The sequence below is a fragment of the Aspergillus brunneoviolaceus genome (genome assembly GCF_003184695.1).
Source record: "Aspergillus brunneoviolaceus CBS 621.78 unplaced genomic scaffold BO95scaffold_13, whole genome shotgun sequence".
In the NCBI taxonomy this organism is placed as follows: domain Eukaryota; kingdom Fungi; phylum Ascomycota; class Eurotiomycetes; order Eurotiales; family Aspergillaceae; genus Aspergillus; species Aspergillus brunneoviolaceus.
The window spans coordinates 461,883-483,551 of NW_020290743.1; the positions used below are offsets into that span (position 1 = coordinate 461,883).

At 54.3% G+C, this 21,669-nt stretch overlaps 8 protein-coding genes across 8 annotated transcripts; 4 read left to right on the top strand and 4 right to left on the bottom strand.

Moving 5' to 3' along the window:
- The first annotated feature begins 31 nt into the window (after window positions 1–31).
- Window positions 32–4,475, top strand: BO95DRAFT_407889 (CHAT domain-containing protein). The gene is made up of 3 exons (XM_025584088.1): window positions 32–725; window positions 781–867; window positions 924–4,475. Exons 1-3 carry the CDS (start codon window positions 177–179, stop codon window positions 4,041–4,043), a joined length of 3,756 nt encoding a protein of 1,251 aa, XP_025445234.1. The 5' UTR covers window positions 32–176; the 3' UTR covers window positions 4,044–4,475.
- Window positions 4,476–4,612: 137 nt separating this feature from the next.
- On the bottom strand, window positions 4,613–8,311 carry BO95DRAFT_356208 (uncharacterized protein; the record flags this gene model as incomplete). The annotated part of the gene is made up of 6 exons (XM_025582290.1): window positions 4,613–4,927; window positions 5,022–5,393; window positions 5,464–6,000; window positions 6,052–6,246; window positions 6,297–6,568; window positions 6,757–8,311. The coding sequence occupies 6 exons, from the start codon at window positions 8,309–8,311 to the stop codon at window positions 4,613–4,615; spliced, it is 3,246 nt and encodes a 1,081-aa protein (XP_025445235.1).
- A 154-nt stretch (window positions 8,312–8,465) lies between these two features.
- Window positions 8,466–9,376, top strand: BO95DRAFT_45168 (uncharacterized protein). Its single transcript, XM_025588098.1, has one exon. The coding sequence runs from the start codon at window positions 8,621–8,623 to the stop codon at window positions 9,182–9,184; it is 564 nt and encodes a 187-aa protein (XP_025445236.1). The 5' UTR covers window positions 8,466–8,620; the 3' UTR covers window positions 9,185–9,376.
- BO95DRAFT_490067 (putative protein kinase) lies at window positions 9,353–10,912 on the bottom strand (the record flags this gene model as incomplete). Its single annotated transcript, XM_025590599.1, has 5 exons — window positions 9,353–9,534; window positions 9,605–9,845; window positions 9,906–10,225; window positions 10,263–10,600; window positions 10,665–10,912. The coding sequence occupies 5 exons, from the start codon at window positions 10,910–10,912 to the stop codon at window positions 9,353–9,355; spliced, it is 1,329 nt and encodes a 442-aa protein (XP_025445237.1).
- A 1,675-nt stretch (window positions 10,913–12,587) lies between these two features.
- On the bottom strand, window positions 12,588–13,973 carry BO95DRAFT_450962 (uncharacterized protein; the record flags this gene model as incomplete). The annotated part of the gene is made up of 3 exons (XM_025588053.1): window positions 12,588–13,116; window positions 13,187–13,695; window positions 13,752–13,973. The coding sequence occupies 3 exons, from the start codon at window positions 13,971–13,973 to the stop codon at window positions 12,588–12,590; spliced, it is 1,260 nt and encodes a 419-aa protein (XP_025445238.1).
- A 1,140-nt stretch (window positions 13,974–15,113) lies between these two features.
- BO95DRAFT_440184 (amidase family protein) lies at window positions 15,114–17,246 on the top strand. Its single transcript, XM_025585899.1, has 3 exons — window positions 15,114–15,552; window positions 15,624–16,051; window positions 16,102–17,246. Exons 1-3 carry the CDS (start codon window positions 15,254–15,256, stop codon window positions 17,127–17,129), a joined length of 1,755 nt encoding a protein of 584 aa, XP_025445239.1. The 5' UTR covers window positions 15,114–15,253; the 3' UTR covers window positions 17,130–17,246.
- A 223-nt stretch (window positions 17,247–17,469) lies between these two features.
- Window positions 17,470–18,220, bottom strand: BO95DRAFT_512195 (uncharacterized protein). The gene has a single exon (XM_025591501.1). The coding sequence runs from the start codon at window positions 18,136–18,138 to the stop codon at window positions 17,773–17,775; it is 366 nt and encodes a 121-aa protein (XP_025445240.1). The 5' UTR covers window positions 18,139–18,220; the 3' UTR covers window positions 17,470–17,772.
- A 652-nt stretch (window positions 18,221–18,872) lies between these two features.
- BO95DRAFT_440186 (phosphate transporter) lies at window positions 18,873–21,156 on the top strand. The gene is made up of 3 exons (XM_025585900.1): window positions 18,873–19,163; window positions 19,232–20,668; window positions 20,736–21,156. The coding sequence occupies exons 1-3, from the start codon at window positions 19,085–19,087 to the stop codon at window positions 21,023–21,025; spliced, it is 1,806 nt and encodes a 601-aa protein (XP_025445241.1). The 5' UTR covers window positions 18,873–19,084; the 3' UTR covers window positions 21,026–21,156.
- Window positions 21,157–21,669: the final 513 nt, after the last annotated feature.

Here is a 21,669-nt window from a genome sequence, read left to right on the forward strand (position 1 = left end):
GCGTCCCAGCCACACGTTAGCTGCCTGATCTCATTTGTCAATCTAGTATCAAGCGTATCCGCCTGACCGAGTCAGGCCTCCAGTTGTTCCATCACACTGCGTACGCCAGCCTTATCGCCTCTTCGTGTATCATCTCCTTCGCTCATCATCCGCATAACACAGAAACCCGATTCAAGATGACTACTACCCCCAGGCTGAAAGGCCTCGCACTCTGGGGTGGCAGGAACGAAGTGGTGAGTCTCCCCCCGCCTGATCGGTCGAGTTCGGTCCCTCATCAGTGGACCGCGTTATACCTCGCTTCTCGCCCACTCCCCGCCAAGGTCTCTGCCATCCACTTCGATATTACCAGCCACGACCAGGGATATGGGAACCCCCAGAATGGGCTCTGGTCCTGGTTCGAAGTCTCGATTTTAGGCGCCTGGGCCGAAGAACCCGATCCCAACTTGTTCCACGACTTGAGTGACCCGGCCTACGTCCGATCGAGTCCAGAGGAATTTGGCGAGTGGATTCAGGAGCAAGGGCTATACTTCAAGAATCTGCCCATGGGCCATGCCCAGTCGAGTGGAGATATCAGCACGACCCTGGTGAAGAATAATCTTCAATCCCAATGGCAGCAACAAGTCGCGACCTGGAAGCGAGGCGGGAACGAAGATGAGAAGAGCGCCGAGCACTTTCTGGACCTCATCGAGGAAGGCGATCGGCTGGTGATCTGGGCAAGAGTGCGGGTATGCTCATGCAGTAGTCCCAAGCACCAGGAGAACTGCTAACGAATCATCAAAGTTTCCAGGGTGGAGAAATGAGGTCAAAGAAGCTCAAATAACGGTATCGGCTCCGGTTCTGATGTCAGATCATGGGGAAAGTTGCGAGGTGTGTATAAAAACTCTTCGGGGTGTGAAAAGTCAGAACTAAATGTGGGTGGACAGAAAACTAGGATTGCAACACCCACAAGTATCACGCCAAGGCCTCATGCTAAACTCAAAACTATTCAACAATTCATCCAGGAACAAGCGCTATTGGCCCTCGGAAATGCAGCAGTGCAGACCAGGGATGCCTTTATCGCCTCTATGAATGCTGACAAGAATTGGTGGACTTGTATGGATCCAAAGAGCGGGAGATCCAGACACCAGAAGTCAGATACAGCCACCGAACGAATCCTCCGCAAGAAGGAAGAACTGTCGAGACTGCCGGATAATGACCCTGGAAGGGCAAGTGTCTTGAGAAGTATTGCATTTGCGTACGAGGCACGACAACCCGCCACAAGTCAAGAGGAGGAGGAAAGTCTCAACAAAGCAATCGAATACTCCCAATTGGCAGTCCAAGCTAAGCCAGAGCAGCTCGCGTATCGGATGTTCCTGATTATGAACCTGCAAATACGATATGGACGAGCCAAGCAAAGCACAGACCTCGACCTGATCATCACCGAAATCGAGTCAATCGAGGCTCTTGGAGGGCATAGTAATTTCGTCTTCTTATTGGGATTTGGTGCTTTCTATATCACGCGGTACGATGAGACCGGGAACACAGACGACTTGCAAAACGCCCGGGATATCTTCAAAGAGGTTCGCCACATAGTTCCAAAGGAGGATTTCCTTGTTCAAATCATGACAAGTGGCTTGGAAGAGAAGCATATGGCGTACATTCCTGCCGAGCTGGCGATAGGTGAAAAGGTGGACACTCATATCGATAATGCGGAGCGAGCTATTGCCCTCGCGGAGGTCAATTCAACAATATATCTGCAGCTCCTTCATAACCTTTTTGAACAATACTATCGACGATACCTTCAAACGGGGCATAGCAGGGACATAGATCTCGCAATCGCCAGGGCAGAAGAATCCCTCTCGTTGGAGGTGTCAAAGAACGATTCGATAATAAGGTGGCACACGGCTAATTCATTCATGGCGAGGTGGCATCGTCAGGGACGACGCGAGGATTACGACAAGGCACAGGAGCTGACAAAATCAGCAATAGATGCCGCGATCAGTGGTAGCGCCGAACAAATAGGGTTCATCGTACAAAGGGCGGTGTGGATGGCAACAGAAGATCCAGACCGGACTGACCAGACACAGGCTCTGCGAGCCTCTATCGAGGAAGTAGAGAATATACGCGCTCATTCGTATGATGGTCTCACTCCACGCTACAAGAAACAGATTTTATGTGCGCTTGGTGGACTATATAAGGATCTCTATGGGTTGACCCACGATATCGCCGACCTTGACAAAGCAATCGACTCAATGGAGGCCTTCTTTGGTCTGAATGTTGACGATACGAGCTCAAATCGGTTGATAATGGGAAACCTCTGGCTCGCGAAGGCCTCTCGCACGAACGATACTACAGCCTACCGTCGTGGACTGCGGAGTTTCCAGCGATGCTATGAATCTGATCAAGCCCTGCCTATAGATCGTGTACGAGGTGCTTCATGCGTCATGCATCACGCAATACACCACCTAAACTGGACAGCGGCTAGAAGACTCGCAGAAGAAATCATATTTCCGCTGATACCTCTTATCAGCAGCCGCGACCTGAAGCATGATGACAAGACTTACAATCTGCAAAGCCTGTCCGGTCTCGCTGGTCACACCTGCGTCGCATTACTTCGGAGTGGATCTCTGACAGAAGCACTTCTGAAAGTTGAGATCAGCCGAGGTATTCTGATTGGCGATTTGATTGACCTTCGAAGAGACCTGTCGAACTTGCACAAGGTGCATGAGGATCTTGCCCTGGAATATAACATGCTTCGGGAGAAGGCCTTGCGTGATATCCATGTGGATGAGCCGCAGCCGACTAACAACCGTCGTGGTGCATTCCAACTTCTGCAACAGTGCGAGAGTCGCATCCGTGAGAGGATGGGCTTTGAGAACTTCCTGCAGCCGGTAACACTTCCGGATATTATCGACTCTTCCCGCGAGGGGCCGATTGTTGTGGTGAACGTAACCTGCGTGTCATCCGATGCTATTCTGATCACCCCGGATTGGATCAAACATTTACCGCTCGATAGCATGATCAGCCATTCTGTACCGCAGTTTCGTCATCAATTATTGCGAATGCGGTGCACTTGGAAGTCAGGGCCCAGAGATCTAGAGAGTGATCTGCCGCCAGAGGCGCAAGATGTGGATCTCCTGTCATGGCTCTGGTACACTTGTGTAAAGCCAATCCTTGAGCTGCTCGCGTCGCATAACAGCATCTCTTCTCGTCAGAAAAGCCGAGTCTGGTGGATTGGCGTGGGTGCGGCGAGTGGACTCCCCTTCCACGCCGCCGGGGACTACACCACCGGTCCTCAGGATGAGAACACGGCAAACGAGAATTGTCTCGACCGCGTCATATCTTCATATACCCCAACGATCAAGACTCTTCAAAATTCCCGGCGCAACGCTCAGCGAAGGGCGGCCCAGGCACCCGTCCAGCCCGAGGACAGCCCGTCTCTGTTGATCGCCACGATGGCGGATACCCCGGGTCATGGCACACTCCATGGGGTCCGCCGGGAGGCCAAAGCTATTATCGATACTGTCAAACACGCCATGCATGTAAAGCATATGGCTGAGCCTTCTGCCGACGAGATTCTTGCTCAAATATCGGCGTGCCAGCTGGTACATTTTGCCTGTCACGGACACTCGGATCCCGAGGACCCGGCTGAGAGTCATATGCTTCTGAAGAAGAGGAGTGGTTCGGGCTTCGTGGTGGACAAACTAACCGTCTCTCAGCTCCTTGATCAAGCGACGTCTTGTGCCTGGATTGCGTATTTGTCTGCCTGTTCCACCGCGGAGAATCGCGCCGAGAAGCTGCGCGATGAGGGAATACATGTGACTACTGGGTTCTTGATTGCAGGCTTTCCGCATGTCATCGGCTCCTTATGGCCAGCAAACGATCAGGTCTGCGTGTACATGGCGGCGTTTTTCTATGAGGCGCTGATCAGGCGGCTGGCTACTACTCTGGTTGATCCGAATCGTGCGGTAGCAGAGGCGGTTCATGATGCAACACTTAGAATCAGACGGCAGTATTATGACAGTCCAATGTCCTGGGCATTGTATACCCACAATGGGGCTTGAACCTGTTTTCAAAAAGATGTTCGCTGAGCAGCATGTTGGAGCATGATAGTGCAGAGATAGGTGGCTGTCATCAAGTGTTCATCCCGCGTATTTCGACCCTCATACCTGCTGTTATAGCCGCCAACCTCACGGTACCACTGCCTACCACTTGCCATCGAGAAGCGAATAAAGGACAATGAGATCAGAACATCGCATCTAAAAGATTGCTCTACCCTAATAAGTGTGTTTTGATGGCGAACATTTCCAAATAGACGGATCGACGCTGGCATATGAGGGTGTGGGTGAGCAACTTCTTGCTCTTGCTTTATTGCTTCCGTTTTCTTTACTTTCTCACCCATGTAACTCAGTCTCAAGGTTCACTAGGGTTTCCAAGTCTCTTGTGCTTCAACTCACTCGCTGCTCTAGAAACGATTCCTCGAATCTTAACATGTGACACTATCATTTTAACAACCTGCACAGGGCTGCTCGTGCAACACACGTTCTAGATGAGCCGGAAATATTATTCAAATAAAGCAATGTATGCCGATCATTATCGCCAAACCATCTTGAAGCCCCTCGTTCTTTTACTGTCACTTGAAGCGCGAGCGACTGGTAATTTTAGTACGGGGCCCAGACCCCTGTAATATCACGACCCCAACAAACAACTTGTCATCCAGCATTTTGAACCCCCACAGCCCAATAGCCTCTCCCTCAGGCAAACTTCCTTCCCCGTTCTGCGCATCTCCCGCTGTACGGCGGTAATGCGATGTGTACCTGCGTTGAAGAAAGTCGACATCCTCGTGATCTGTTCTCCCCGTCATAGAGGGTAAATTCCTCTTCGCGGACGGCGTGGAGATAACGGCGCGCCGGGTCTTTGTCTTGTCACCCCGTTTCATGCAATCGAACTGATCCTCCATGTCAGTATGATTTCCATATCCTCCTGGGTGAGAAATGGGCAAAAGGGAAAGAAGCGCCACGCCTGGCTGCCGTATCACTAACAGTAACTTGCAGGAGGCCCGTCCAGTCCTTAATCAAGGACATCCGTTGGATATTTTCGTCCGGAGAAAGTCGCACAGAGCGAAGGGCCTGTCCAGCGGCCACATCGCCTATATCCTGAACAGCACCGGACTTATATGTGAACCTCAGGCCAGTGATGTAATCCTCCTTATTCAAGCCGTGATACCCAGCTATGGAGACCAGGCCATTCGTTCCATTACCTCCCGCCCAGAGTGCGCTTTGGGGAGTCGCCCAGGGCCGTTCCTCGAGGGTATGGCCCGGGTCCCAGAAAACCATCTTCTGACTCGGCGATTTGAGATTTTGGATTACCCGTGGAAAGTCCCACGCGCCGTTGAATACCCAGACAAAGCACGACTGTGAGGGGTATACATTAACTTGAATTAGAACTACGGATTGCAAAGCAGAGGCGGGAGAGCGGGCTCACCATTTCTTCGAGGTAGCTTTCTTCAAACCGTAAGATAGTATGCTCCTTGGCTGATAGCGGAGGTCCCTCCGGATACACCACAGTCTGAAGGGGAGTAGTTATCATGATGCGAACGACTCGGCCCATGAAGAACTCCTGGCTCAAGGCCTTGCAACCATTCGACAGCCATATTGTGATTCCTGTGATCGTCTCTCCGGGCTCAAGGGTGACCGACACAGACTCAGAGATCCACTGACCGACGATTGAATGAGGAGATTCGAAGTACTCAAACCATAATCCGGAAACTTCATTGTCGAGCCGCGGGCGCTCGAGGTTTCCGCTCGAGAATCTTATACACTTGACCGATTTTAAGCTCGCAGATGTAAAGGCTCTACAAAAATTGGATCTTTCTCTGATAATATATGAGCCTAGAGGGGAAGCTGAGCGTGCGGCAGTTGAAACGGGGTACGGCAAGGCCGCGTCCGTGACCCGCGTTTCATACGGCGGCGGGGTTCTCTGACACTGTAATCCGAAAGCACGAAACGAGTTGTTTGATGCCTGAACATGTCTCAGTGGACAGCTTCGTCATTCCTTGGGTGTTGGGCTTACTTCAAGGGTGGCAATGAATCCAGTAATGCGCTGCCCGATGGGCGCTTGCATCGCCTCGACAGTCATTTCCTTACGTTTGATGAGAGGATTCGAGCGAGAGTCAAACAAATGCAGTTTTAGCCGGTAATCCGATACTTCAGAGCGGCTCAGCTCGTCCCAACCCGTGATAAGCTCCTTTCCAAGGTTTGTGCGCATCTGAATTCACGTCAGTCTCAGTGGCATGCCGAACGAAGAGATGCGAGTACCCGAAGTAACAGGATCCGGCTATCCTTGGTGGACTTCGCGACTGTGACACCTGTGACATACTCCCCACCGGGTCCATCAATCAACAAAGATACTTCCATCAAGCCCTGTCGACCGAAGTGGGTAGAGGTCCGGTCGTCGAAATAGAAGGTGAATCCTACAATGGGTGCCGAGTCATTGAGGATATGGGTCACTATCCTTGTCAGTTGCGGAAGCTTCTCCCCGTTGCCACCCGCGAAATCAATATTCAGCATACGGTTGTACCCTTGCAATGCTGGCTGCAGTTCAGGAAACGAGAGATACGGCTTTTCTTGGATAGGTGGGCGTCCACATTGGTTGGAGTGTGAAACTGTTGTCGACTTCCGAAACGGTGTCACTGGCTTCGGTAAATCCCAAGGCGATCATTTTGAATGCCTTGGGTGCCACCAATCAGTAGACACATGGACGATGCGGCAGTTAAACTTACATCAAACTGAGCGACCAGTCGGATTCGTCGTGCTTTCGGAGCGCCGAAGTCCAGCTTTCCCAACGCGATATCGGCCCGGTCCGTCTCTTGATCTCGCACCCACTGCGGCGGACATGCACCGTGGTCGCTTCCTTCAACGAGCACTCTTAGATTGGTGATGCCTCGCGAACTGACTTCCAGTTCAAATCCTGTGACACAAACGGACGGGGCAATGTGAATTAGATGGCCGGCATTGGGTGGCGCAAATCCCAGAGCGATGTTGGAATACGCTTGAGTAGAAAGGTGCAGAAGTTCGAATTCCAGACCGGAGATGAAACACTGCAAGTTAAAGTCAATCACATAAACACGAATGGTCTTGACAGTGAAGTCGTCCAAAGGTAAAATGACGGTCCTATCGTGGAGCCTCAGACTTCCTACAGAAAGTAGCCGGTGAGAGTCCTCCGACACTTGGGCGCTGAGCATTTTGCCGTGTGTCCCATTTTCAGGAGTTGTATTGGGGCTATGAGACAGACCTGCATCCTCGGTACAGATACCGCCACAAAGGTCGGTTCCATCCAAGAACTGAGAAAGCAGAGCCGCATTGATACCAGCAAGTCTCCATATTCGCCGCCGGTTTCTGGCCTGCGCAAAGCTGGAGCCGGAGGTATCGCTCAAAACATGCTTCAGCGTAAAGTAAGCGTCACGCCAGTTGAGATAACCCGTCGAGTCAGCGGGCCAAGCAAATCCCATCTCGCCATCTGCCAGAAACCTGGTGCGCCAGAAAGACTGAGGCAGCGATGACGGATCAGTCGCGGATGCGAGACTTCTTGACGCCAATCGCAAGTGCTGAATATCGGGTGAAGGGAGGAGAGACACAATCATAATTAGAACCTCGACTGAAAGTGGGGAGAATATGTCATCGCGTGAAGACGGCCTCCGGGCTCTATGTGTGGATCGTTGAGGGCAGAATTGAGTGTCCGGGGTGGCACACGATAGAATCTCTGCCAGATTGCGGAACTGTGAAGGACAAGCCGAGAGATAATCAAGTCCTTGGTCGATCATATCGCAAAACATAACCCCCATCGGGTTTTGAAATTGGGCTGCGCCACCGAAGTCATGACCAGGACGAAGGTATCTTTGCTTACCCCATGTGGTACAAAACAGCATCTGGAAAAGAAGAGTGGAAAATCTGGTGAGGTCGGATCGGCCCTCCGGGACTCTCTGCAGTAGAATCTGCCAGCATAATTCATGCACGTCGAATGACCAGGTACCTGACGCTGGGTCGCGGAATCGGATGTACGACATCAGGCTGCCAACCCCGTCGTCGCTGAAACAGCAATCATGGTGCGAGGGGGCATGGATTCGACTGGAATGACTGACATATCCTACGCCGCTCACAGTGGCGAGTTGGGTGACTAGCCATTGATCATCTAATGTATCACCGCGAAGCTGAATCACACGGACCTGCCGGTACCATTCCAGATCGGTTGGCACGGTGCCAGGCATGACCAGTGAACGGGCAATTAGAATGCCACATATCGGACAGTAGTGATTTGGGATTGTTCGAGTCATAGAGTATTATGGATGGATGGATGGATGGATAAACGGATGAAGAGATGAAAAGATGAAGAAATGAAGAGATGGATGAGAGGAGGTGGAAACAAGGGACAAGGCAAAGCTGAGAGAAGTGCAGTGAGGTCATGTGATCCCCCTCATTTATATTAGCCTTAGATGTATCGAAGGTCAGAGATGGTGTCCCTAAATTGCGTCTGAATCATCATCACGCATACAAGGGCTAAAAATAACTTGAATTAGTGCGCGCAAAGATACCTTTCTGCGCCCACCATCCCAACCATTGGGTGCAGTTGTTTGTGGCTGCATATGAGCCAAACTGGAAGCAGATGTGCACGCCCCATGGCAAGGATAAAGGTCAAGCCTCCCCCGTGGTCGCTTCAGCATTCTGACTCTTGCTGTTCAATGCATGTTTTCATAAAAAGAAACCATCATACCATACCATTTCAGCCATGGCGGACATACCACCAGCAGGGGCCGCATGGGCCCCATTCCCCGGAACCTCGGTATTTACAGTGCTCTGACCGCAATAAAACCCAATTCTGGCGAAGCCCCAGTCTTTTTTCTCTGGAACGCGCTCTGCGCAACCTATTTTCCTCCAGGCAAGGGATTTTAGATGGCCGTCGGCCGACCAGCAATGCGAACGTCTCCCGCAGATTCCTAGCAGCCACGGCTATCGGTACCAAGGTGAAGTTCTGGAAATACGACGCGCCAGACTTGCAGCTGGAGTCAAATCTCCCGACATTGGCTCCGAATTCGGAGGTGCTGGACCTCTCCCAAGCTCGGGGTCAAACCGAAGCCATTCAGATGTTGGCCTATGTGCGCAACGAAGGTTTCGACTGGACGGAGTCAGGCGAAGATGGAACTCACTGAAAGCACCACGCACGTGTGCAGTGGAAGAAGGGGATCAGTCTCGCTATGCAACGCACATCGATCCAGTAACCACGTCTGTTGTATTTCTGCGTTGCCTTCCTGCTTTATTCATGTCTCCTATCTTTGAAGCTTAATGCAAACTCTGATAAAAACAATCAGACTGATGGCTCAATTCTGCGGTTGAAGAAAAGGATGCCCCGCCAGTTCGCCTGCCAGTCGTCGGTAATTATGATTCCAGAGAAGCATTTGCCCGACGAGATCCAGAAACGCCTCTCTCTCCTCTCCTTGGAAGAAGGAAACCGTATCGCCGGGATGCCGGTCGGGAATCAGATCCTCGTAGAGAAAGCGACCTAGAATGCCCATTGATCACGAGTCAGATAATCCTCTATGTTGCCGGAATGACAAATCCTAGAATCCTACCATAATTGTCAAAGAACGGCCCACAAAAGTACTCTTCCGCGGTCTCGCATACCCTGCCGTCTTCTCGTCGGACATGTCCCGGTAACGAAAACTCGCGCATGGATTGATACCTCTGCAAGATTTCGGGAGGCGGGGGACCAAGTAAGGCTATCATTTGCGCGATGTGCAGTTTTGCATCATAGCGACCGTGTTGATCGTGGATATGCTGAAACAGCTCCCTACCTCCGACAAGATCCCACAACTGAATCTGGTATCAGTAAAAGCAACAGTAATAACATCCTTGAGGAGTGACGAGATGTACCAGAACACCCAAATTCCAAATATCGGCAGGCATTTGCCATCCAATACCCAGGATCACCTCTGGCGCTCGGTAGTGGTCTGGCTGAATTGGCCAGATGCCCCAGTCATCTTCTTCCGCCAGTCGGGTGGCCAGGCCAAAGTCGACAAGCTGGGGAATACTCTTGAGGCTTTTGAGTGGGCCGAAATCGTTACGGGATTGGTACACTGGCCGTCCTGTCGAGTCAATCTTGGACGCCATTGGCCTTGCAAGCTGAGACTCTATGAAATCAGCGAGCACGGTCGGATCCTCGGAGGAGACCATGATGTTCTCAAGCTTTAGATCTAAACGGCTTGGCTCAGTAGGACCAATGTAACCTACCTGTATGGACTACCCTGCATTCCTGGTGGAGATAATCAAGCCCCGAGAGCAGGGTACGGATGTAAGATTTGATAAGGGGCAGTGGCATCCTCCCATCAACGAAGTGCTGCTGATACCTCGAAAGGGGCTCCCTCAGAGGCGGGTACACAAGACATGAGTGAGATCCTTCCGGGCCTTGGACCTGAAAGGAGTTGAGCAATGTGCGGATTAGTGAGCGACCGCGATGTGAGGGGTCTGCGGTGGAAATATGCTCTTCAACCTCGCGCTCATGACCGGCATAGTGCGCATTGTTATTGGCGATCTTCAGTGCCACGATGGTCTCCGGCTCTTCGATATGGCTGTATGCTTTGTCAGAGACCGAGAGGGCTTCGAATCAAACAGCTATCAGTCAAGGCCTGCTACCGTTGTAGATCAAGCGCGAGCCATACGGTTGAAGACACGCCCCAGCCGACTTTGACGACAATATGGTAGCGATCAGCGAGTACTTCCCCAGGCTTAGCTGGGTAGAAGCCCTTCGAATTGTAGAATGGCGAGATCTCTTCATCAACCAATATGCCCGGCGGTAAAGGTGGCCCGTGAGAAGGTATGAAGAACGGTCTCTTGCGCAGTAAGGAAGAGAAGCGAGGAAGAGACGACCTCAAAGAGCTCATGACAAAGAAGTTTCATGTGATGTGGATAGTTGTGGAAGGAGAGAAGCTCCAGGCGCCTAAGCAAGGCTGGGACCCGGGGTCACGTGTGCCACGGTCACATGACATGTGCATCTCTTTTGACGTCGCGGCCAAGGAACATTGAGCTTCTTGTTCTTCCCCCTTTACATGGAGGCCTCCCTTCACAGCTGTTATGAAGATTCTTGCGGCGTAAATTCCAGCGTTAGGAGGTAAAAGAGGAGAAAGGCTGACCGTTGCAATCGCAACAAATTAGTCTATGGCACCCAAGTGCAGCAAACTACGTTCCCTCCTCCAAAATATGTCGCAACAAACAAACCTAAGCCCGTTGTGAGTAGTGCACTATACTCAGTTTCGTACACCAAGTACTCCGTCCTCCGGTGTTGAAGCGGAAAAACCGAAGATGATAAGGTCGATGCCGCGATCAGGCCTCGGAATAGATAAGCGCTGGTGGCACTAAACCATGTTGGGAAAACTGCGCATCGCCCCGCCCCGGTGGGAACAGGCCCATCTTTTGCAACTAGGAGAATAAGAGTACTATTACTCACTGTTAAATTATTTATTTGGTTCGTTGATCTTGAAGTCAGCTAATGATTAGGGCCAGCGCTAACGGGAGAATGTACAAGGCTTCAGTATATATAGATGTACAGATGTACATAAAAGTAGTAGCAGCAACTTGATGAATGTTCCCCGAGCAAAAGGCAATCCCGGTAAGGATCAAAATATATGTATGAGTAAATCATAGACTGATTTCGTCTGCTGAAATCTGTACTACACCACTGTCCTACGAGAGTCATGTGTAGTTATCATAATGACATCAGAATTTACTGATTTGATTTCTATAATCAAAGCCCAGTGGATTTTTTTCATGTATTCTAGCCGAAGTATTGTCGAAGTATGTCCAAGCGAAGGGCAGGTCGGTCCTACCCGGCATTGCCACAACGGATGCTTCCGACCGGATAGCCCCGAGTCCAGTATTCCCCATTCTTTCCTAACCCTCTTTCCTCGCTTCTATCTAAAGGGTTCTTTGTGTCAATTACTATGTACTGTACGAAGGAGGGAACTTTACATGCGGGTTTCGAGCTACCACGCGTCATGGCTCGAATAAATCCATAAGAGACCTAAAATCTACATCTAGGCTGCACCAAGTGGCCATAGACTGGAGGATATCACATCGCCTGAGGCGCAAGCCGATCTCCAGAAAGCCTGCACAGCGATCGGGTAGCCCCAGACTGTCGACTGCGAATTGCCCCGCTGAAAATTGATGAAGCTCCCATGCCCGGATGTATACCACGTACCACGGTCAATGGGAGGTCTAGGCCCGCCGGTGGTTCCGACCGCAATCATCCCACTCAAATTCAATTACCCGGTCGCAAGTCTGGTTCCGACTCAGCAAACGAGACCTGGCCGGGTGATGTTGCTCCGGCGGCTGGTGTGCTGCTGGTTTCGAGATGGCTGCTTGCTACTCTCGATAGTGTCGAACGTCTGTATGCCCTGCCTGGAGTGGCATGAGAAGGGAGGCTGGAGTGAGCGCCAGTCCCCTTGGCCGTATAATGACCTCATTCTCGCGCTGGACGCCTTACAAAGTGTGGTCTTCCGCACCTAGTCCTTGGCGATGCGCTTTGCATCATGGATCCGTGAGACAAGCCTCAAATGCAGCCTAGGAGCTCCGTCCAGCATTGGCATTCCCGCTCTCGATCACCGTCACCGTCTCCTGGATGATCACCTGCCCCTTGCCGGCCGCGCGACCGGCATGCTTCGCATTCTGCGGCGACAGCAGGTCCTCTGAGGAGCTGTCGTTCCCCGTGCGTGGCCCACCCAGCGAGGTCGACTCCGGGGTGGCGATCGCCCCCTTGCCCGTCTGCACGTCGACGTGATACGACCCCGCCTCGGCCGCGGCCTGGCCCAGACTATTCAACTCCACATGCCCCTCCCAGGTCCGGCCGTAGCCGCGGTGGAACCGACTGGATCGCTTGTTGGAGGAGGTGGCGCCGCCGGAGGAGGAGGCCTTGAGGTGGTTGAAGTAGGAGCCGAAGAGCGACTTCAGGGCGGGGATGGAGAGGGCAATCAGCGTGCTTCCGATCTCGGAGGTCTCGACCGCCAGCATCGGGTCGTACGCCCAGCTGCCGTCCGACGACCATTGGCCCACCGCCACCAGGTAGATGCGCGCGCAGGAGATGGCAAGGACTCTGCCGGAATGGTCTGGTCAGCTTGGGAATGGGGGGTAAAAGAAAAGTCATTGTTAGGCAGGGGACTCACAGAACACCCGGGAACATGATCAGTGACAGCTGGAATTTCCGTTGCCGCGACACATGCAGCATGTAGATCAACATGGACGGCAGAACCAACATGATCAGATCGCAGACTAAGGATAGCCCCGAATTGACCGAGTAGACGTCGCCCCAGCTCAGACATTTGAACTTGCTCGCCCCGGCTTGCCATTCATACGGCCAGAGCCCCGTGATCGGTAAGCAGTGGAAGAGCAGCAGGAAGAACTGGGTGAGGAAGGCGAGCACGAGGAAGATGGAGGCAAGCTTGATGGCCAGGGACAGTTTGTCGTGTCGCGCTGCCAACCGATGGTAGAAGGCCAGACCGGACAGGCGGCAGATGAACAGCGCGGTCGTATACAAGATGTGCATGACGAAGTCCAGGACTTCTGTCTCCTTGACCTGGGACAAGGAGAGGACGTACTCGATGTACTCGATATGACGGCCGCTGCCCAGATCAATGAGGACCATGGACAGCACGACCACGGTGATGTACAGCAGCTGCCAGCAGTCAGTCAGTGTAGGCTTTCCCTACCCGTAACCGCAGAGAGAATTACCAGGGTGAAGACGGCCAGGGAGTCGTCCATGCCAAACCGCTTCAGAAAGAAGATGCGGGCGTAGCATCTCGCGATGACCACGAGCGTGGTCAAGGCGCAGACGAAGATGATGGCGATCTTGGCCGGGCGATCGCGCGACTGGGCGAGGTATTCCAGGCTGATCCCCGCGGGGATGCGACCCGCAGCATCGGCCGCTTCAATGGCAGCAGGGATGTTGGCCATGTTGCTGCAGGCAGGCTTGCCAGGGACCACCGGAGTTACGGGGATGGAGTCGTTTTGTGAGTCAGGATGGGGACGGGAGAGAGAAAAGACGAAGTGAAGAAGTAATGGGCAGACTGGGCCAGATCTTGCATGCTCCGACGAACCAGAATTTCGGGGGAGATGAGCACCTTGAGTTGTTCTCCCTGAACTAGGAGGAATGCGGATGCGAACCATGGTCTGATGGACGAGTCCACCCGGAGGCGAACTAGGCAGTCTAGTCCAGTCTGTTTTGCATCCTGGGAGCGATAAAAGTGCATTAGCCTAGGGCTATGGGCTAGGCGAGCAGCACACGATGTGTTAGTGCTGGTTAGTTCTCTCACTAGCCGATCCTGCCATGTGGGAAAACAGCCGACCGAACCATCCGACCAGGTTCGTGGGTTCTTCACAGTCTTGGTGGTTGTTCTTAAAAAATAAAAAAAATATTTTCTCTCGGTCGCATGATTTTCTTTTTCTTTTCTTTATTTATGGCGCATTTTCTGTCTTGATGACGTGCCCGGGAGTGCAACAAGCGATCGATTACCTTAAACGCGATAAACGAGCAGCCTGGCAGGACACGGACGAGGGAATCCATGGAACGGTTTTCCCTTTCTTCTGTGAACTGGGCCGCAGTGGAGCTTACCGCTGGGGAGTCAGAACTCAGATTACGTGGAAATTACTCTTTCGGATCTCCTCGGCTACAGGGAAACCGTTGATTTGATTAATTAATGATCATTCTTGCATCTTCTCAGGGGGGAGAAGCTTCGGGCGGGCTTCGAGAAGATAGACTGCATCTCACGGCAATTCGGAGCCAACCGACACAATTAGTTAGTCCTGCCCATTCAATTCGACTCCCTCCTGCATCCTGACCTACTCGTACTTCTGACGGTGCCGAAGATCCGCCGGCGTCTCGACAGCCAGCTTGATCAAGCTTCGGCCGATGCTCCACCCGGTGGCCGTCCGCGGTGGCCTCATCGGCTAGTCTCCTTGTCGAAACTTGAACGAGATTAATTGTCTCATGTCGACAAAGTATAAATGATTAATTGTACCCGACCAGGGAATTTGTTTCCTGCTCCTGAGACTTGCCCCTTGCATCCAGCGGTATCGCTGTATCCCCCCCCCCCCCCCCGATCTCCCCGATCCCCCCGATCGTCGGTCGCCGTTTCGGCCCAAGCCCCATCAATCGACGATTTACTCATAATCCTACCTTTCTCGTTCGGTTTCTTTGATTTTCACTGTTTCGCTCCCACGTCATCTCCCCGGAAATGCCTTCCATCGCGTCGCGACTCCTGGCCGTCGGCTTGGCCGTGGTGGCCGCCGCCTCGTCGGCGCAGAACGACAGCCTGGTCACCCAGCAGCTGGATTTGCAGCCCTACCCCTATGACTTCCCCAAGCTGGGCACCAATGGCTCCGATCTCTTCCCCATGCGTCTCTGCCATGGCTTCAAGCTCGAGGAGGCCAGCATCGACGAGATCCAGGCCGAGCTGGAGGCCAAGAATCTCACGGGGGTGCAGCTGCTCCAGTGTTATCTCGAGCGCATCTACCAGGTTCAGCCTTATGTCAAGTGAGTGTTTTCCAGAAATCAATCAAAGCATGGCAGGGATAGAACAGGGCTAAAGGGTGGTCGATGTGCAGTGCGGTTATGCAGCTGAACCCCGATGCGGTGAGCATCGCCGAGGCGCTGGACGCGGAGCGGGAGGCGGGCACAGTGCGCGGCCCCTTGCACGGAATCCCCTTCTTGGTCAAGGACAACATCGCCAGTAAGGACAAGATGGAGACCACCGCCGGTAGTTGGGCCCTCGTGGGCTCCGTCGTGCCCCGTGACTCGCACGTCGTGCACCGTCTGCGCGAGGCTGGGGCTGTCCTGCTGGGTAAGGCGACGCTCAGTGAGTGGGCGGACATGCGCTCCAACGACTACTCCGAGGGGTACTCGGGCCGTGGTGGCCAGTGCCGCAACGCGTATAACTTCACCGTCAATCCTGGTGGTAGCAGTTCTGGCTCCGGCGTGTCCATCTCCACCAACCAGGTGCCTTTCGCGCTGGGTACGGAGACTGATGGCAGTGGTATGTTGTGCATCACACCCATCCTAGGGTTGGTCGCTAACGGAGTGCAGTCATCAACCCGGCGGAGCGCAACAACATCGTCGGCATCAAGCCCACCGTCGGCCTCACCTCGCGTGCGGGCGTGATCCCCGAGTCCCTGCACCAGGACACGGTCGGCACCTTCGGCAAGACCGTGCGCGACGCCACCTACGCCCTGGACGCCATCTACGGCGTCGATCCCCGCGACAACCAGACCGCCGCGCAAAAGGGCAAGACCCCCACCGGCGGGTACGCCCAGTTCCTGACGGACAAGTCGGCCCTGAAGGGCGCCGTGTTCGGTCTGCCGTGGATGTCGTTCTGGCAGTACAACGACGCCGCCCAGAACGCCCAGCTGATGGAGCTGCTGGCGCTGATCGAGTCGGCGGGTGCGACCATCATCAACGGCACCGAGCTCCCCCATTACAAGGAGATCGTCGACCCCGAGGGCTGGAACTGGGACTACGGCACCTCCCGGGGCTACCCCAACCAGTCCGAGTACTCCTACGTCAAGGTCGACTTCTACAACAACATCAAGGATTATCTCGCCGAGCTGAACAACACCAACATCCGCTCGCTGGAGGACATCGTCCAGTACAACATCGATAACGCCGGTAGCGAGGGTGGCCTGCCCGGGGTGAACCCGGCCTTTGCCTCCGGACAGGATGGCTTCCTGGCGTCGCTGGCGACCAAGGGTGTGATGAACGAGACCTACTGGCAGGCGCTGGCGTACTGTCAACGCACCAGTCGCGAGGAGGGCATTGATGCGGCGCTGCGCTACCAGGGCCGCAACATCACCGCTCTCCTGGCCCCGCCGGACTTTGCCCCCTCCGTCGAGATCGCCGCCCAGGCGGGTTATCCCGTGGTCACCCTGCCTGCCGGTATCAACGAGGACTCGCACATGCCCTATGGATTGGCCTTGTTCGGTACTGCCTTCTCCGAGGCGACCCTCATCAAGTACGCCAGTGCCATCGAGGATCTGCAGCTGTCCTCGCAGACTCCCTGGAAGCGTAGCCTGCCCACCTGGAGCGGGTATCTGGAGCGCAACATCCCCGTGAACTAAGGGGTCTGCCGGAGGTGGGAAGGGGCGGAGTGGATGTGTACATATGCGGTGTTCTCGATAGACTTATAATAGTAATAGATCTTCGTCGCTGTGACTGTGTCTGTGTCTGCTGTACTGTCTTGGTGGGTTGATGAAGCGGAAGGTGGGGAGAGGATGGGAGGGGATCTGTGCGGTAGATGACCAGGTACGTTAACACACCGTCTTGTTGCGTCGGAGGCAGTGCCAAACTTACTGGCTTGGATTAGAATCCTTGCTCGAATCTCCAATTTTCTCTCTGATGTGTTATCGTGGTGATGTGGTACAATGGGAAGGCAGCCGGGGTTCTGTGACAGTCGATGGCCAGGGGAACCAGCATACCGCCTTGTTGTGAGGTAGGAAAGTCATATACTTACTGGTTGGATGCAGACTTATTGCTCGAACTTCCACCATGTAGACAGTCCTACCCATCTCCATGGCTACCAGAGACGGACTAAAAGAGGGAAGTGAACCGATCGCTGAGAGGATTGAGCTTCAAGAACTTTCCGTCTGTCGCCAGAGGCAAGGCAGGGCTGCACAAGCGAGGCGGGAACGCCGGCCCTAAGGCAACAAGGCTAACCGACCAAGGCAGGATGTCGACTGGCCGTGGTCTCAATCATCGAAGGTTTCATCCGATGTGCGAGAGCTTGCCACTGGCGAGAGTGGCAGAAGGTAATTGTGGTGGGTGAGGAGCTACGCCCCCCACAGCTGCCACCTTATGTCTCATGTTGCTGAGGCATGCGGGCATTGAGACCATGTTTTCACCGTGGCCACACCCAGGGGGTATCAGACCAGTCTGGAAGGAGGCAACGGTGCAGGATGCCGCTAACCTGGGAGGTGGTTTCCCCCGAGCTGTGGATGGGCGTCTTGCCACTCGCGTAGGGCAACAGCACCTGCATGGCAAGGCAGGAGGTGAGTCGCCCACGCGGAGCAGCGACGGCCGAACGCACGATGGCAGGAATGGGAGTGGACGGACTACCAGTGATGATTGCATGGTCTGTTTCTCGGCAGACGCCGTGATGCAGATGAAACCCTGATCCAGATCGGTCGTCGCCACGCCCGGAACTCAGCTCCATCGTGATGCATGAACGTCTCACCTGGAGGCAACCGCCGAAGACCAGTCAGATTGGACAGAGGACATGCACGTGGGAAAGGGGGACTCCACCTCACGTGCTCAGGTCGAGAGTCTCAGGGCTCAGCTGCACTATGCGCTGCCTGAAAGGGGAGTCTAGCCGAGATGAGTTCCTACTGGGAATTGTGGAGGAGGAGGAGGAGGAGGTGGTGGTGGTGGTGATGAGGTACCGTGGTGAGCAAGCACGGGCACAGCAGAAGGGATCCTGGTTGTGATACGAAGCGATAAGCCGTATACTACCTGAGGACTCGAACATGGAGACAACCGCATTGATGATTGGCTTCTCCCCGGATTTGAATCGACCCCACGTGGACCATGCGCGGGCTGTGATTGGCCCTGATGCTCCGCTGGGCGCCAAGAGCTGCCAAGCCAGCCTCCGAACACCGCCAAGCCCTGTGCCAAGAGGTTCTGGGGGGTTGAACCGTGGATGAAGCAACCCTCGACCGCAGCTTAATCTCCTGCTCGAATCAGCGTTGGCCGGCCAGGAACGTGCGGAAGGGAAGTTGCTGGTTCAACTGGTTCCAACTGGTCAAACACACGCCACTGTCAGATGCCACTGTCCCATACTGTACGTAGTCTACACAATTCATCAACCACCACCACCACCACCACCAACATTCATCCTGGTAAGCCCATCTTCAGCCTGGCCTCTCAGTCAGCCAGTCAGCCATTTCAGCCATGGCTACATAAGACTCACCTTTCCTTCCCTTCTGCCTCCTACTTCTTTCCTTCCTCTCTTCACGCCTCCTCCTCTCCTGCAGCAGCCGCCATCCCCTCACGCGACATCATCCCAGCTTCTCCAGCCACGATGACGCTGCATCAATATGACTACATCTTTGCCATCGGCACTCTCTTTGCCATGCTGGATGCCTACAACAACGGTGCCAGTAAGTTGCCGGAAATCCTCTCCGTGCTATGGTCTCCATTTCTGACCCCGCTCGTTCTTACCCTGCAGACGATGTTGCGAACTCCTGGGCCACGAGTGTCTCCTCCCGCTCCGTCTCCTACCGTCAAGCCATGATCTTCGGAACCGTCTTTGAGATGCTGGGCGCCATCTGTGTCGGAGCCCGTACCGCCGATACCATCAAGAACGGAATCATCCCCAACTCCGCCTTCCAGGGAAACGCGGGGGTGCAGATGCTGGCTTTCACCTGCGCCCTGGCCGCTGCCTCCTCTTGGGTGATGTGGTGCACGCGACACTCCGCCCACGTCTCCTCCACCTACTCGCTCATCTCCGCGGTCGCTGGTGTCGGTGTCGCCACGGTCGGCGCCTCCCAGGTACAATGGGGGTGGAACGACGGCAAGGGAATGGGCGCCATCCTGGCGGGTCTGGGCATGGCTCCCATCATCTCCGGTTGCTTTGGCTCCATCATCTTCATGCTCATCAAGGTGGTCGTGCACATGCGCAAGAACCCCGTCCCCTGGTCGGTCTACACCTCTCCCCTTTGGTTCCTGATTGCCGCCACCGTCTGCACCCTCTCCATCGTCTACAAGGGTTCTCCCAGTCTGGGTCTGAGCAAGAAGCCTGGATGGTACATCGCGGCCGTGACCATGGGCACCGGTGCCGGGGTCGCAGTGCTGTCGGCTATCTTCTTCCTCCCCTTCGTCCACGCCCGTGTCATCAAGAAGGACCCCAGCGTCAAGTGGTGGATGTTCGTCTACGGACCTCTGCTGCTGCAGCGACCCGCCAACCCCAACGCTGAGTCCGCCAAGGTCCCCAACTACGCCGTCATCCAAGAGGATGAGTTCCCCTCCCCGCCCGGCTCGCCCGAGACCCTCAAGGGCGCCGACGCCGACGTGGACGCCGTCCACAAGGCCTCCACCAGCGGCGAGAAGGAGCTCGTCGCCTCGGAAGCCCAGCAACTCACCTACAAGGAGCTCATGGCCCAGTCCGATAGCCGTCTCCGCGCCCGCCTGCTGCAGAAACGCGGCCCACTGGGCTGGGCGATGCGCACCCTCCGCGACAACCCGATGGGTCCCGGTCAGCTCTACGAGTTCCGCAACATGGCCATTCTCGCCAAGCGCATCCCCGCCATGATCGTCTGCGGACTGCTGTACGGCATGCACTACGACATCCACGCCGCCCAGAGTGGGATCAACGGCACTCCCGAGGGCGACCGCATGCAACGAGTCTACGCGCACGCGACCAAGTACCCCAACGAGGTCGAGCACACCTACTCCTTCGTCCAGGTCCTGACGGCCTGCACGGCCAGTTTCGCCCACGGTGCCAACGACATCGGTAACTCCGTTGGACCCTGGGCCGTCATCTACTCTGCCTGGAGCACTGGTAGTGCCGCCAAAGCCAAGGCTCCAGTTCCGGTGTGGCAGCTGGCGGTGCTGTCGGCGTGTATCTCCATTGGCTTGATCACCTACGGGTACAACATCATGAAGGGTAAGTTTCATCTCTTTACTAGTGCATCCCTTCTCCCACGAGCGTGTACTAATGGAATGGGTCACAGTCATGGGCAACAAAATCACCTACCACTCCCCCAGCCGCGGCTGCTCGATGGAACTCGGCGCCGCTCTGACCGTTCTCGTCTTCTCACAGTACTCCCTGCCCGTCTCGACCTCGATGTGCATCACAGGTGCCACCGTCGGCGTCGGACTGTGTAACGGCACATGGCGCGCGGTGAACTGGCAGCGGGTGGGACTGTTGTTGACCGCGTGGATCTTGACCTTGCCCATTGCGGGGACGCTGGGTGGGTGTCTGATGGGGTTGTTCATCAATGCGCCGCATTTTGCTTCATAGTTGGCACGGTCGGGCTGATGGGGAAGTGCAATTAGACCTTTTCTTTTGTGTGATGCCCGGTGGTCAGATGGCTGCCATGTTTATTGGGGGGTAATGTACATTTTAGTAATGCAAAAATGGGTTTCTTCGGGTGTCAATCTGTGTAGGATATGGTAGGCAGGGTACCTGTCTCTGTAGACTTCACTGAAATTGTAGGAATCTCACGTTTCAGGCGAAAAGACTTCACTGATGTCTGCCAGCATGAACTGGTGCGGGGAAGGTATGTTTCCCGTCACGTGCTCCGTTACCAACGACGATTTACTCAGTGCTGACAACCTTCCATGTTTTCTTCAACTGCATTGCTGCGCGAAAACTACAGTATCCTGATGGGAAAGCTTGATTGCTTCATTGTATTCATTTCATCTTCAACCTTCCTCCCTCGAGTTGCCAGGCTAGCTGATATGTTGGTCGTTATGTTGACAAATCGCAGCGGCAAAGAAATCAGCCAAAGTGTTGTGAACAGAGCGCAATTGGAAAATAGCAAGGAGTACCTTGGCATTGGAAACGACTGTGATATTAGAAACGCAACAACCACGGTAGGTAGGAAAATGAGTTGGGCAGGGTTGCAAGAGCAGCACCCCCTAGCCCCCTCTCAACCGATGCTC

Bases quoted from the DNA above. Each gene is read 5' to 3' on its own strand.
- BO95DRAFT_407889 (XM_025584088.1), top strand. From the start codon at position 177: ATGACTACTACCCCCAGGCTGAAAGGCCTCGCACTCTGGGGTGGCAGG. The intron at 726-780 runs GTATGCTCATGC...GAATCATCAAAG, and splicing joins TGATCTGGGCAAGAGTGCGG to TTTCCAGGGTGGAGAAATGA. The intron at 868-923 runs GTGTGTATAAAA...GTGGGTGGACAG, and splicing joins ATCATGGGGAAAGTTGCGAG to AAAACTAGGATTGCAACACC.
- BO95DRAFT_45168 (XM_025588098.1), top strand. From the start codon at position 8,621: ATGAGCCAAACTGGAAGCAGATGTGCACGCCCCATGGCAAGGATAAAG.
- BO95DRAFT_440184 (XM_025585899.1), top strand. From the start codon at position 15,254: ATGCCTTCCATCGCGTCGCGACTCCTGGCCGTCGGCTTGGCCGTGGTG. The intron at 15,553-15,623 runs GTGAGTGTTTTC...GTCGATGTGCAG, and splicing joins CAGGTTCAGCCTTATGTCAA to TGCGGTTATGCAGCTGAACC. The intron at 16,052-16,101 runs GTATGTTGTGCA...AACGGAGTGCAG, and splicing joins TACGGAGACTGATGGCAGTG to TCATCAACCCGGCGGAGCGC.
- BO95DRAFT_512195 (XM_025591501.1), bottom strand. From the start codon at position 18,138: ATGCAATCATCACTGGTAGTCCGTCCACTCCCATTCCTGCCATCGTGC.
- BO95DRAFT_440186 (XM_025585900.1), top strand. From the start codon at position 19,085: ATGACGCTGCATCAATATGACTACATCTTTGCCATCGGCACTCTCTTT. The intron at 19,164-19,231 runs GTAAGTTGCCGG...CTTACCCTGCAG, and splicing joins TGCCTACAACAACGGTGCCA to ACGATGTTGCGAACTCCTGG. The intron at 20,669-20,735 runs GTAAGTTTCATC...AATGGGTCACAG, and splicing joins CGGGTACAACATCATGAAGG to TCATGGGCAACAAAATCACC.